General features: G+C 42.4%; 1 protein-coding gene across 1 annotated transcript; it reads left to right on the top strand.

Annotated features, from left to right (window-relative positions):
• The first annotated feature begins 301 nt into the window (after nucleotides 1-301).
• Nucleotides 302-9261, top strand: LOC136511900 (peroxisomal adenine nucleotide carrier 1-like). The gene is made up of 5 exons (XM_066505916.1): nucleotides 302-811; nucleotides 2175-2406; nucleotides 2501-2647; nucleotides 8334-8500; nucleotides 8611-9261. The coding sequence occupies exons 1-5, from the start codon at nucleotides 648-650 to the stop codon at nucleotides 8906-8908; spliced, it is 1008 nt and encodes a 335-aa protein (XP_066362013.1). The 5' UTR covers nucleotides 302-647; the 3' UTR covers nucleotides 8909-9261.
• Nucleotides 9262-14827: the final 5566 nt, after the last annotated feature.

Raw genomic sequence — 14827 nt, 5'->3', positions numbered from 1 at the left:
TCCTCCTCCGAGTCCATCCTGGCCGTCTCCACTCTCTACCCACCCATCGTCGTTCCATCAAACGCCGCCCCCGCCCCCGCCCCCGCTGCCCAGCCTTGGTCCAGCACCTCCAGCCTAGGCTGCAGCGACAGCGACATCATCGTGCATTCGTGCGTGGGCGTGGAGCCGGTGACAGCCCGGTAGTACGTGCCCGCGGCATTTGCTACCGAGTCCACACCAACCAAACAGCTCAGAAATGGGCAAAAATGGCAAACTTGCAACGGCGCACGTAGCACGCACGACGGCACCAAACCACCGCATCTCGAAACCATCGCGACGCGAGGGGGAAGGTGTATCAGCAGTCATCAGTCCGCACAGCAAAACCCACACACGCCCGCCCCCGCCCCCGCCCGGCGCGGCTGGCGTCCCCATCCCACTCCGTCGCCCATCTGCCGTGGCGTCTCTTCTCCATCGGTTCCCTTCTTCTATTTACTCGCAAGGCCGCAGCCCCCCCGCACCTTCCCCCTCGCTTCGCGGGTACGCCGAGTCGCAGACGCACCTCGCTCGCAACTTGTTTGTTGGACTCAAAGGGGCAATAGGCAGCAGGGGAGAACAGAACTGAGCGAGGAGATTCCCAAGGATCTCGCCGGCAGGTAGAGGAAGGGGCGATGGCGGGGGACGGCGGCGGCGGGGTGGACTGGGAGAGCCTGGCGGAGGCCACCTCCGGGGCAATCGGCTCGCTCGTTAGCACCACCGTGCTCTACCCGCTCGACACCTGCAAGACCAAGTTCCAAGCCGAGCTCCAGACGCAAGAGGGCGCGCAGAAGTATAGGTACTGCTGCTGATTCATCCCTTCCTTATCGCTCTTCTCTGGCCGCCTGATCCGTACGACGGGGCTCGTGTGTCTGGCTCATCGGAAGCTGGTGAGGATTTGGATCTGACTCTGCAGAGGATGATAGAGGTTTCGTGATTTTTTTTCTCTCTCACGATCGTGCTTTACAATTTGGGCTTTTGTACTAAGAGAGATTTCCTGAACTTTGCAGTGCGCGATGAGAGTGATTGGGACGGCTTGAAGAGTCTTGCTTTAGTCAGTCAGGACTTTTTTGACATTAGTTGGTCCCAAATTCTCTGCGATTGCGATCGAATCGAACCGTCTGCCCATGGGGTCACAATTCATGCGTGCTTATCCAGCCTTTCTGTGTCAAGTCGTTTTAACCTTTAGAACTAGTGATAGACTGAATTGCTTACGTGAGATGGTCACGTGAATGAGTCCCTTACTCTATTAGGTTCACGATAAATTCGTTTCTCCTGGGATCCAGGGATTGACAATATGGTCAGCAATTATCATAACCAGGCGAACAGGGGTTCACAATAAATTCGTTTCTCCTGGGATCCAGGGATTGACAATATGGTCAGCAATTATCATAACCAGGCTAACAGGGAAAGAATTTTGCGTTTAACGCCTAATCACCTTTGGTGAGAAAAGCTAAATATGGTCAGCAATTATCATAACCAAGCTAGCTGGGAAAGAATTATATGGCCAATCGCCTAGACAACTATGGTGTGAAAAGCTAAGCTGAAACAGTACATTGTCTTAGAGCGGTCATCCTTTGACCATAACATTTTGATATGTTAAGATTAATTGACTTCAATTTTAAGAGCATTTTTTGGAGTTTATGACCAAGCGTTTTTTTCCCCTTGTGGTTCATGTATTTCTTACTTGGCCTTCTGTCGTTGATGCTGGCGAAAGGGTTCATAGCCTACTGGTTGTGATGCCTGGGTTTGACTCTCCCTGGGAGTGAATGTCAGGGCTGGTTAACAACCTCCCTTGTTGACAACCCATAAATAGTGGCAGGGCGCTGGTCTATGATAACGGTGGCAATCGGCCCGTATGAGCTGTGCGGTCCTACCTGGTTAGGTAGGCGCTGAACCAGGTGGCTGTGGCTGCCGGCCTAGGTTATCGTGTGGCCCTATAGGGTCTGCACTGTCAGGGTTCGGGGGGTTTCTTGGTTGGTTGAAGAGTGAGATTTCTTCTTCCGAACAATACTGTAGGGCTGGTATTTCCCCTCCGTCCAGGTTTTGTTGTTCATGCTGTTCCTGTATGTTACATACTTACATCTCCAGCATCCAGCATCTATCTTGTGCATGTCTAGTTACTCCACACATAAACTAAGTGGCTTCAAATGTTTTTTCAGGAACCTTTCAGATGTCTTTTGGGAAGCGATTCGTAAAAGGCAATTTTTGTCTCTATATCAGGGCCTTAACACGAAGAACATTCAGTCTTTTGTTTCCTCGTTTTTTTATTTTTATGGGTATAGCTATTTTAAAAGACTCTACTTGGAGAAGAGTGGAGCAAAGTCTATTGGAACAACAGCCAACTTGTTAGTTGCAGCTACTGCTGGTGCTTGCACCGTTTTCGTGACACAGGTAAGTAATGCTATAGGTTTGCTGAAAAAATACTATGGGTTTGCTGAAAATTAATCTTGGCTCCCTGATCTTATTTGTGCTTCTTTCCTACCAGCCATTAGATACAGCAGCTTCTAGGATGCAGACAAGTGCCTTTGGAAAGTCTAAAGGTCTGAGGGAAACTCTTTCAGAAGGTACTTGGATGGAAGCATTCGATGGCTTGGGCATTTCCATTATATTGACTTGCAATCCTTCTATTCAGGTATTAAACTTGGCGAGGTTCTTGTACAATGAATGTTGTATAGGACTTCAAATTGATAATATGAGCTATGGTGTCCAATTGTGTCAACCTTTTGTTTTTAAACAATTAAACATAGATACTGAAGATTGTGTTGAAGGGATATTATACTCTATTCAGCACGGATACAGATACGCGTATCGGTATCGGAAGGATACATATACGCGGATACGGCAATTTCTTAAACAACCCGATACGCGGATACGTTTTAACTATTTTATTAATAAATAGATAACAATGCATATTAAATTGCAAAATAGATGTTCAAGTTCAACATAGAGACATTTAAGGTCTATTACACTCAGAATAACATGATAGCAGGTTCTAATTTAGGAAATTAATAAAAGGTCTATTACACTCAGAGTAGCAAACTAGCAATATAGTACTATAGTAGGAATAGTAGGATAGGATAGCATCAAGCCATCAACATCAAGCTTCTTCCTCGGTTTCCTCATTCTCCTCCACACTTTGAACCTCAAGATCACCCAATCCAAATGATACAGCCTGCAACTCAGGCTCATCAATGGAGACGTCAGCAACTTCAAGAAGACCTACACCACTAAGGGAATCAAAAGAATCTCCTCCAACATCCCACATCCTTGTCTCTCCTGTCTTGTATGCATCAGTTCTTCTTGACAAATGCCTCAGATTTGAGTGCACAAAGACCAAATCTTCAGCCCGCTCAGGAGTTAAGGCATTTCTCTTGACACTTGGATGAAGCTATATGTGCTCCAATTTCTTTCACAGCAAGAAGGGGAGGCCGGTTGGCTCAGCAATTTTATGGCCAAACACATCAATAGAGGGACAGATTGTCCATGATTTGTCCACCAAGTCATTGGGGAAACAACCCATCTATCATGTATAGAATCAGGATCATTGAATTCTTCTGAACAACTAGAAAACCTTGAGTATTCTTCCTTTACTTTAGCCAACTCTTGCGGTATGCGAAAGAACTTCTTGAAGCAAGTCATCCTCATTTGTGATACCTCCTTATCCTTGTGGGGGGTAGTCGGCCAGCACCTTCTTCAAGCCACTTGTTGCTGTAAAATCTGCATTTGGCAATTTAGCATTACAATTTACAGCATGAGCAACTGAAAAAATAAAGAGCAAAGAATCTGAATTCTGAACTGTATAGTGTTACCTTGGATTGAGTGAATGAGCCAAACAATGCAGTGGATTATTGCCTTTTGTCCACCTAGCAATCAATATATCATGAATAACAGAGTAGAGGTCTGACTTCTCATTTGGTTCCTTCCCTTCATACAGATATATCTCTTTCTTCAGTTTCTCAATCATTGAATCCCACATCTCATAGATTAAGTGAAGACACGGGGTGTTGGTGTCCGCAAAGCGTATCATATCATAGATAGGAGTAGTGATCCTAAGAATGTAATCTACATTGCCCCACCAGACATCACTTAGTATTTTTTTTCCTTTACATGTTGGGCAGTTGAAGCATCCTCTTTGTAGATGCTCCATTTGTCACTAATCACCATGTGTTGGAGAGCTGCTTTACCTCAACAAACCGTTTTAGCATACACACAACCGATGCAAATATTGTTTCAGCAATAGAAAGCAACTTCAAATGGTTGAACTCATTGAACATGGAAAGACGCATGCCATGATTCATTATGAAATTCTTGATCATACTAGCCTCAACTTTAACATTGTGTATAAATTCTAGTTGTCCCCAAACATGCATATCCTCATCAGTAGGTGTCCTTGGCAGTTTAGGTTCACATATATTTTTCATAGCAAGGTTGAGAGTATACACTACATAAGGTGTCCAAAATATGTGATCATTTTCAGCTTAAATTAAAAGACCCGCACCTTTGCAGTTTGCAGCATTATCTGTGATGATTTGTACCACATTTTGTCGACCTACTTCATCAATAATAGCCCTCAACTTCTCAGCAATATATTCTTTTGACTTGTATTCTCCTTCACAATTGTCAACCCTCAAAAACATTGGAGCTTTCTTAGAAACAGCAATGAAGTTGATGATTGGCCTCCTCTGAGGATCTGACCAACCATCAGTGCAGATTGTGACCCCTTTCTCTAGCCATGTGCTCTTTGTACTCTCCAATAGAGTCTCTATGTGCCTTCTTTCTTGCTTCAGGAGTGATTCCCTAGCCCTGTTATACCCAGAGATTGTGTAACCTTGCAAATTGCGGATGCAAGCAAATGCAAAAGCTTCTCTAAAATATGGGTTTCTCAGAAAGTTGAAAGATACCCCTCCAGAATAGATTGCTCTAACAATTAAAGCATCCAAGTGCTTGCGGCCTTGCAATGCCCAAGATTTTTCCAATATAGAAGCAGGTCCTCTCTTGTTCTTCTTGTTGTAATTGGCTACCTTTCGATATTTAGGATCAATGCTACAGAGAGACGGGGATATTGATGAAGATGTTAGCCATAGAATCAAAGCAGGCAATAAAAGGAGACTTGAAAGGATAGAATACAACCAAAGACTTAGCCTTAGATAGGAGTGCTTGGAAGACAACTATTCACGTGCCTGAACCTTGATTGCTTCTGCTGGGTTTCAACTCTAGCCTACCCCAACTTGTTTGGGACTTAAAGGCTTTGTTATTGTTGTTGTTGTTGTTGTAATGAGCTACAGGCAAAGCAACGGTGCGTGTCTTTGCTCTTTCCACCAGCTCCTTGCACCTTTCCACTTCCCTCCTCATCTCACTCAGCATTTCATATGAAACCTTTGGACATTTGCTAATCCCCTTCCCTGATTTCTGCAGCAAATGAGCTTCAACTCTAGTGTAGCTGTTGCTTTTTTCCAATGGACAATAGTTGCATCTCCAAAAAGCATTTCCTCCACCAGTTTTAGGCCTCTCTAGAATGGTGACATGATCCCACAGCGGAGCCTTGATATCAGTTGTTTCTCTGGCCCCAAATCCCACACTACCACTAGCAGTAGCAGTAGCACTAGCTGCACTACTCAAATTTGGAGTTGTTCAGAAGAATTCAATGATCCTGATTCAAGAAGTTCTTTCGCATACCACAAGGATAAGGAGGTATCACAAATGAGGATGACTTGCTTCTAGAAGTTCTTTCGCATACCGCAAGAGTTGGCTAAAGTAAAGGAAGAATACTTAAGGTTTTCTAGTTGTTCAGAAGAATTCAATGATCCTGATTCTATACATGATAGATGGGCTGTTATCCCAATGACTTGGTGGACAAATCATGGACAGTCTGTCCCTCTATTGATGAGTTTGGCCATAAAATTGCTGAGCCAACCGGCCTCCCCTTCTTGCTGTGAAAGAAATTGGAGCACATATAGCTTCATCCATAGTGTCAAGAGAAATGCCTTAACTCCTGAGCGGGCTGAAGATTTGGTCTTTGTGCACTTAAATCTGAGGCATTTGTCAAGAAGAACTGATGCATACAAGACAGGAGAGACAAGGATGTGGGATGTTGGAGGAGATTCTTTTGATTCCCTTAGTGGTGTAGGTCTTCTTGAAGTTGCTGACCTCTCCATTGATGAGCCTGAGTTGCAGGCTGTATCATTTGGATTGGGTGATCTTGAGGTTCAAAGTGTGGAGGAGAATGAGGAAACCGAGGAATAAGCTTGATGTTGATGGCTTGATGCTATCCTATCCTACTATTCCTACTATAGTACTATATTGCTAGTTTGCTACTCTGAGTGTAATAGACTTTTTATTAATTTCCTAAATTAGAACCTGCTATCATGTTATTCTGAGTGTAATAGACCTTAAATGTCTCTATGTTGAACTTGAACATCTATTTTGCAATTTAATATGCATTGTTATCTATTTATTAATAAAATAGTTAAAACGTATCCGCGTATCGGGTTGTTTAAGAAATTGCCGTATCCGCGTATCCGTATCCTTCCGATACTGATGTGCGTATCCGTATCCGTGCTGAATAGATGCCATACTGGACAATGAACATTGGACAAAATCAATAAGGCTCTAATCAGTAATCAGGAAGGGGTAAAGGCCTTTGGCCTAATGGGGCAGGGCGCATTGGCTCAGCTCTAAATTGGATTAGGGAGGGAGAGGAACTCACCTAAGCAGGGGGCACGAGGCAGGGTGCAGTCTCCGACTCGCCGTCGCAGGGGCTCGTTGGCGTTGCAGCCGGCCGGGCGCAGCTCTTCGTTGCCATCGCAGGGGCTCGTTGCTGGAGGCGGGGTGCAACTCTTCGTCGCCGTCGTGGGGGCTCCTTGTCGCCGGCGATGGCGGAGGCTGGTTGCCGGCGGGCGGCGGACACGGGCGCTGCATGGGGGAGTTGGCCAGTCAGGAGGCGGAGGCGGTTGCGTGAGGCGGACTACGCGTGGGAGGGGTCGGGAGTAGGGCAAAGGCAAAGAATGGTATGGTGGTAAGTTGGGCTGGGCCGTATCGACTGGGCCGAAACGTTTCCTTTCCTTAGTTTCCAGCCCAAATAAGCAGGGATACGCGGACACGCCGCGGATACGTATCCCGGCCGTATCCCAGGCGTATCCGTATCGGATACGTATCCGATACGGGATACACACCTTCCCTGCCGTATCCGTGTTTCTGAGATTATACTCCAAACAAACTCTGAAGGTCCTTAGTTTTATTGTCTGAAACCAGACTTTTTTCGATTTACAAACAAACACAGGCAAGGGAAAAAAAATCTTGGGACTATTGATTCGGGCACGTATATACTCTGCTTCTGCAATATTATCATAAATTATCAAATGTGATGATAGGAATATGGCTATCCTGAATTCCATAAAGAAAACCGGGACAACCTCTTGAACTACAAGAGGGAAAACCCAGAACTTACTTTGCTAAGGAAGCAGTAATGGGAGCACTTAGACATCTTCTACTGTCAAGATTTTTCACAAATAAAAATATGTACACCAAGATCTTGGTTCTGGAAAATGTTGTGCAAAATTGTTGCAATTTTTGTTGCCTTCCCTTTGAGTCATCAAAACAACTGTGCATAAATGTTCTACTTCTATAACAGTGCTTCCTTCAAACCGTTTTCCAGTATCATCAACTTTGCATGTATTTGCCTTTACTTATTTGAAGCGAGAAGTAAAAAAAAAGTGCATGTCTAATCAAAGATCACCTTTACAGCATAACTGTCTGTTCTAAACTATATTTTGTAACTTATACAAGGAGACAAAACTGAAATACTCCCACCATTCCAAAGTGTAGGCTGTTTTTGTTTTGTACGAAGTCAAGGTTTCTTAATTTTGACCCAAGATTATAGAAACTACACCAATATCTATAACCTCAAATTAGTTTTTATAAATTCACCATGAAATATATCTCAATAGTGCATTTATTTGGTATTGTAGATGTTAGTTATGTGGTTCAAGAATGCATGCTGACAAACATTAAAAAGTTTCGAGATTTGTCATGTGAAAACAATTTCCAAACGCACAAGAAAGGTGTGTCATTTGATGAAAGGAGAAGCCATTATTTTCTTTGCTGGAATGGCTAGGAGAGCTGCATGTCATTTCAGTAAATAATGCTAGTAGAATTAATATGAAAAGTTTTTTCAGACATTTAGATTTTTAGTGTATTTTACTGACATATTTGTAGAAGAAGTAGCAGTCAGATTAGATTGTAATGATGGCCAACGAAGTAAATAAAAGGAGAAAGGATCAAGTGATTGTTTCATGATTGTCCGTATCTGTCTTCTGCAGTACACCGTATTTGATCAGCTCAAGCAAAGGATAATTCAGAGGCAGCGACGCAAAAATGCAGGGTCAGCAGAGGATAATTCTCGAGTTGTTCTTTCTGCTTTCTCAGCTTTTCTGCTTGGTGCCATCTCCAAAAGTATTGCTACAGTATTAACTTATCCATTAATCAGGTTTGCAAACTTTTACTTGACAACATAAGTGCATCTGGGCCTCACCACCTGCTTCTGCTTGTTAATGTTGTCTAATGATTTGTCTCTTACTACAAAAAATTGTCAAACAGGTGCAAGGTGATGATTCAGGCTGCAGACCCAGATGAAGATGATGACAATGAATCTGAAAGGCCAAGCAAATCAAGAGCACCAAAAACAATGCTAGGTGCCTTGCATGCTATGTGGACCAAGGAAGGCATTCCAGGCTTCTTCAAAGGCCTGAATGCTCAGATCCTTAAAACAGTTTTGAGCTCCGCCTTGCTGCTGATGATAAAGGAGAAGATCTCGAAGTTCACTTGGGTCTCACTGCTTGCCATGCGGCGGTATCTCTTCATTTCTCAGAAGAGGATCAAGAGTGTAACTGTATAAATACGATAGATCCAAAACACAAACTAGCACACATAGTGACATGGTGCTTCTAAAGAGGTTATGCCAAGGAATAAATCTGAGGAATAATGAGCAGAAATACTGAACCAAAAAAGAGAGTGATGTGTATGTGGGATCGATAGCATCAGAGGGCTCTTCAATAAGTTTGTTCATTCCTTCTTTTTTTCTCTCTGAATCTCTGATAGCTAGTGACATAGGTGTTGCACGGATCTGAAACTGGACTGTATTTTTGGCGTGCGTTGTCTGTGATGTGTAAAATAGCAGCCGTGTTAATATTCCCTTCTCTTAAAAGAAAATGAATCGATTCGCAGTGTGATGTAAGATGTGTTGTCGATCGTTCCCCTTTTGCATTTGATGGTGACTCAGACGCATGAATCAGTTCGGTATGGCTTTCGGAACGGCTTCAGCCTGCAGGAGCCGTATCAAATGGCAGTGTAGGAAACAGTTTTAGCAACGAAGCTTTAAGGGAGCTGGAACCATTTTATATTAGGGGAGAAGACATGATTGGTAACTTCTGTTCATCCATTTGAGTGTATGGCATCTTTTTTGTTGGATCTGAGATTTGATTTAGCAACATATGAAATGCCAGTATGCCTTAAAGTTTCCCTATCCATAAAACTCCACATGCATTAGAAGTAGGATAAAGAGGCATTGTTAAGTTTGCCTCGGTAAAGAAGCATACACCACAAAATGAGCGATTTAAGAGTATCATCCCACTTAAGATTTATTTGTAAAGTTTTATAAAAATACAGTATGATGGTTGAACAAAGGATAGGACAAATGGTATTGTACCCACCGTGTACATGCTCCATGAGCTATGGATCAATACACTAACAAAGATGGATAGCATCGGTGACACGAAGTGGTCACGCCAACCCCCTATGGTTGGCTAACCACCCATGTCCCACCAAACTGCCTGAACTTCCTTAGGTACCTTCCAACCGATGTTAGGGATGCATTTCAGCCATGCATGTGCAAAATCGGTGAATCTAAAGGTCAGCGGTCCTCTAGAGGTCACCCAACCCCACACGGACTCCAAACGTTGGCTATAAGTACCTCATGCTACCTAGAGCCTAATACCTTAGAAGGATCCACTCTCTTGACACACATTCAGAAGAAGCTCTTCATTTGATCTCTTTAGTCTTTGGTTACTAGGCTAGTTAGTATGGGAGTTAGAGCAAGTGAAGTCAAGCTAGTCTCGGATTCCCAAAGTAGTTTTTGGAAGTTTGGTATAGCTCTTGTATATTCTCTTTTGTATGACTTTGATTATCAATATAAGTATCTTCTCTAGTTACTTGTATGCTTAGTTATATACTACTACTACCTTTGTTGTAGTATCTTGATTGCTTAGTATAGACCATATAGTTGTACAACTTTGTGTGGCTAGAATTAGGTGAAATCACCTTCGCCCTGGTTCTTTGTTCGTATTGAATGCTCTAGTATGATCTTCATGTGGGATTAGAGTAGTATTCTTTAGCATAAATGTGGTGTTTAGGCTAACATGTATCTAAGGATACGGCTTACCCCACATATGATTGTGGTAGTAAATAGGTGGTGATAGCCTTGTCTAAGCTTTGTAATCCACCACGTTTGAACAACTCACTAAACATAGGACTCTTTGCAATAACTGTCCAATACCATTCTCATCCCTTTCCGCTGCTGGGTTGGGTCTATGCCCCCATAGTGTTCTTGTGTGTGATCTGGTCCTACAACCATAGTAGTCGAGGAGCATAAGGGAACTTTAGCACTCACTCGTTGCCCTCCCAAGCTACCTACATCTTCTATCACACTACTCTTTTATGTATCGTTACCCTAACTAGACTTTGGTATATTGATTGTGATATAATCAAGAACAACTTATTTATCAAACAACTCTTAGCCATCGCTTTCCCTAAGGATATAAATATGATACGCTAGAATACTCTAGGGTGAAGTGCTATAACGATTATTCTATATGCTTGCAAAATTAACTAGTTGAACATAAGAAACAACTACTTTGCCTAGTGCATCGCTACCTCGCGTATCTTCACTTGCAACAGCCACACGTCTCTCTCCCTCGTCGTCTAAGCACCTCCCAAGCTGCTTGTGCCGTAGCTACCACCTTTGTATGCCCTCGCCGTTGCCATCGTCCTCTCTCTCTCTCTCTCTCTCTCTCTCTCCTCTCTCTCTCTCTCTCTCTCTCACACACACACACACACACACACACACACACTATTTTCTTAAACGGACGTTTAGCTCGTTTGAACACCATATACATGTTGCACGGTCGTACGCTATCTCCGTTTAATCGTTCATTTATCCCGTCTATTGGTCGTTTAGCTTGGATAATGGCTAAATGATAGGTGACCGACCGTTTACAATTTAGCATTTAGGAAAACACTGCTCTAGCAAAATTCAAGATCTTAGATTAGGTGAGTTTCTTTTATCAAATGTACCCCTTCGTACCCCTATTTAATGATTGGAAGATCAATACCCTAAACCTTAGGCATCATCTTATGAATTCTTTTTGTGCAATTAACTTGTTAAATTGGTTCAAATTCATGACTTAATGCCCTAGGAGGTGGTCTATGTGGTATTTGAGTTTGAGTTTGAACCTAATTCCTTAAGCTTGCACAACTTAGGGTTTCGTTCGTCTTTTTGGCACATGGTTCCATCAAGTATTGATCCATATCTCTAGAGTTTCATCTTTGTACATCTATTCAGCTTAGTATATCAAACTCTTATACCAAACTAAGGTTTAGCAAAACCTTAATTGCACATCTAAATAGATTATATTCTTGAATAGGTTTTGATAAATAAAAATTAGAGACCGAGTTTAGAGTAGAAGTTTTTAGAAGCCTACTTCAACACCCTCTCTTAGACGTCATGTTCCCTTCACACAGAACTTAGCATTGAGTTCCTCTGCGTGCTGCACGTGCTAGGTATTTGGCACATCTTAGCGTCAACAAACTGCAGATAGTACACTAGTCTCATATTCCTTTCTAACACGCAATATAATCCATTTTCTATTGGATGTACTAGATATGTGTTTTGAGACACTTCAGATACTAATTACCAACAAAGTACATGTGTGAGTTTTACTGCTTTGAAAATGACAAGTATGCCAAATTCAATTTAATGTTGATTTTCTTGGGGGCAATATTTCTGCAATTATATGAATGTTTACTTCTTTATTTGGACAAAAAAGATTCATGTTCTCACATAACATGTTGAGAAGAAAAATTGGCCTAAAACTACTCTCTCTATTCTAAAATTAAAGCCCTAAGTCAAACCATTCTAAGTTTGTCCAAGTTTTAAGAAAAGAATAATAAAATTCACGATATTAGACAAACTCAATTAGTACATTATGAGATATATTTTCATAATTCACCTCTTTGACGTGGTTTATGTTAATAATCTTTTCTACAAACATGGTTAAACGTAGGATGATTTGATTTAGAACACTAGAAGGTTTCTTATATTTAGGACACAAGATAAGAAATAACTTTGTTTTCCATGAAGAACGAAAAACACATACTATTTTTGGCGAATAGTATGACTCAAGTTAGAACTTAAACAATAACTCTACATGACAGCAGTCCCACGGATGTCCCCAGAATAGAATGAGAAGCCCTGCGTATGCAAAGCACATAAGCTTTTTTGGGCTTGTAAAACACAACATAAGTTCATCAATATTTGTAGTTGTTTCATATAGTAGTCTCCATCTCGCTATAAATTGTAATGCATGCCTCTGCAATCAATTCATCTAGTCATCGACCTGCATTTTGTACAAGCGACTCATTTAGGAAACTACAAGGTCCCTTTGGCAACCAAAAACATTTCTAATTCTTGAGATAATCGGTAGAATCATTGCCAAATAGGTTAGGTGAAAAACGTTTCACTCGAGAATCACTACAAACATTTCACATTTTTATGCCTAGCAAATGGTTATTAGTTGGTTTCGCGCGATTCTGATTGTTGCCCCCTTATTGTATTAGCAACTATAATTTTTAGTTAATTCTTTTTAGTTGAAACAAGTTAAAACAGGTTGTATTTAAGTTGTTCTTCTCCCATAAAAAAGTTTTGATTTTTTTGAAAAATATGTTCATTTATATGATTTTTATGAAAAACAGTTTTGAACCAGAATCTAGCCTACCAGCCAAACAATTTGATGAAGTGATTCTGAATCATCATCTGAACCCAAACGTTTCTATGAGAATTTGAATCTCTAACAAACGAACCTTAAGGTTTTGCGTATAAAGAAAAAACTTGAGCTCATTTTGCTTGAATTTTCCCCAGCAGAACTCCCAAATACATAATACTCTGTACACACGAAGGAAGAAAATTCAACATTTTCTTTGTACCTTTTTCCAACTCCAAAACTAGTGCAATAATGATGTTCGGCAAAAGATGATCTTCACCTGAACATGACTGAAGCATTGGTTACCATATAAGTGGTCCAGTTCCAGTCTTGCACAAAATTACAGCATATTTTGATGTTAAAGATGAACAACATGGACTGGGATAGCTTGGTTATCATATTACCTGATTGGACCACATGCTGAATGGTTGAACCCGAGCATAATAAAAGCTCATCTTCTACAAACTACTGATGATCATCATCATAATGGTACTTCTGCATTTTCAAGTTTGAAAGATTGTACACTTGGTATAGTCCAGCTGTACAATCTTGTCAGACTAGACACATTTAACTCGAAAACCGAAACCAGAAACCGAACCGAAGTGTCGGTTTTTCGGTTGGTACGATTTTGGTTTTTATACCTGGGAAGTTCGGCTACGATTCTCGGCTTCAGTTTTAGGGTCTTGAGAACCGAACACCCGAAGGAACCGCTCCTCAAGTGCAGAGCAGAGCCGTATCCCTCTTCTCCAGATAGTAGCAGCCCAATGGCCCAATATGGCCCAAGACCAATGCATACACATAAGGCCCCGTTTGGCAGAACTGATTCTCTGTTGAATCCAGCAGGAGCTCTGGCAAACAGTTTTTCAGAGAGAAGTGATTCTCTGCTGATTCCGTGAAGTGATTCTCTGAAATAAACTAGGAGACTGAGAGCTGAAAAAGTAGCTTCTCCTGATTCTGTGAAGTGATTCTCCATCATGATTTCAAGAATTTATGCTAAAGAATCAAAGAGAATCACTTTCAGCCACATAATCACTTCTCTCAGAGAATCAGCTTCCTTAGAGAATCAGAATCAGATGGAGCTCTACCAAATAGGCCCTAAGCCCCCACTGCCTCAGCCGATCAGCCCAACACACATTGAAACCCTATCCAATCCAATGTGCGGTGAAGAGAGGGAGTACGCGATTGCGCGGTGCAACGGCGCAACTGCGACGGCGAGCAGCGAGCGCGGGCAAGCGACGGTGAGCAGGAGGCGGTGGCTTGCGGGCGCGGCTACAGGGCGGCCTGCAGGAGGCTCTTCGGCAGCGGTCGGTAGGAGCGTGCCCGCGCGCCGTAGGGATGGGGTCGGTGCGGCAGGAGGGAGCGGCATCTGCGCGGTGGTGGCGGACTAGCGGCGCAGCGCAGCTCCTTAGGCCTCGTCGTGCAGTTCTAGTTCTCCCTCTCTCTTTTCTCTGTGTCAATCGGTTTGCTCGGTTCAAACCGGAAATCGAACCGAGAAACCAGACACCGAACTTGTCGGTTCCTTCTTCTGAGACAAACCGATCGGTTACTGGATCCGGGAAACCAAAGTTTGTAGAAACCGACGAAACCAAACTGAATAGTCGATTAAAACCGATTGCCCAGGCTGACAATCTTGACCGTTTAGGTAAAACACCTCACCGTTGCAACAAACATAATATGACCGTGTGGGTATTTCACCAGAAAAGGCAAAGAAAAATAAACCTTTGAGGTGCGTATTTTGACAAGACAAACATGACAACAATATTTCCTCTTCTGATATGAAC

The sequence above is a fragment of the Miscanthus floridulus genome, chromosome 16 (genome assembly GCF_019320115.1).
Source record: "Miscanthus floridulus cultivar M001 chromosome 16, ASM1932011v1, whole genome shotgun sequence".
Classification (NCBI taxonomy): Eukaryota; Viridiplantae; Streptophyta; class Magnoliopsida; order Poales; family Poaceae; genus Miscanthus; species Miscanthus floridulus.
Note: the sequence above shows the minus strand (reverse complement) of the source record. Positions and strands in the feature narration are given on the sequence as shown.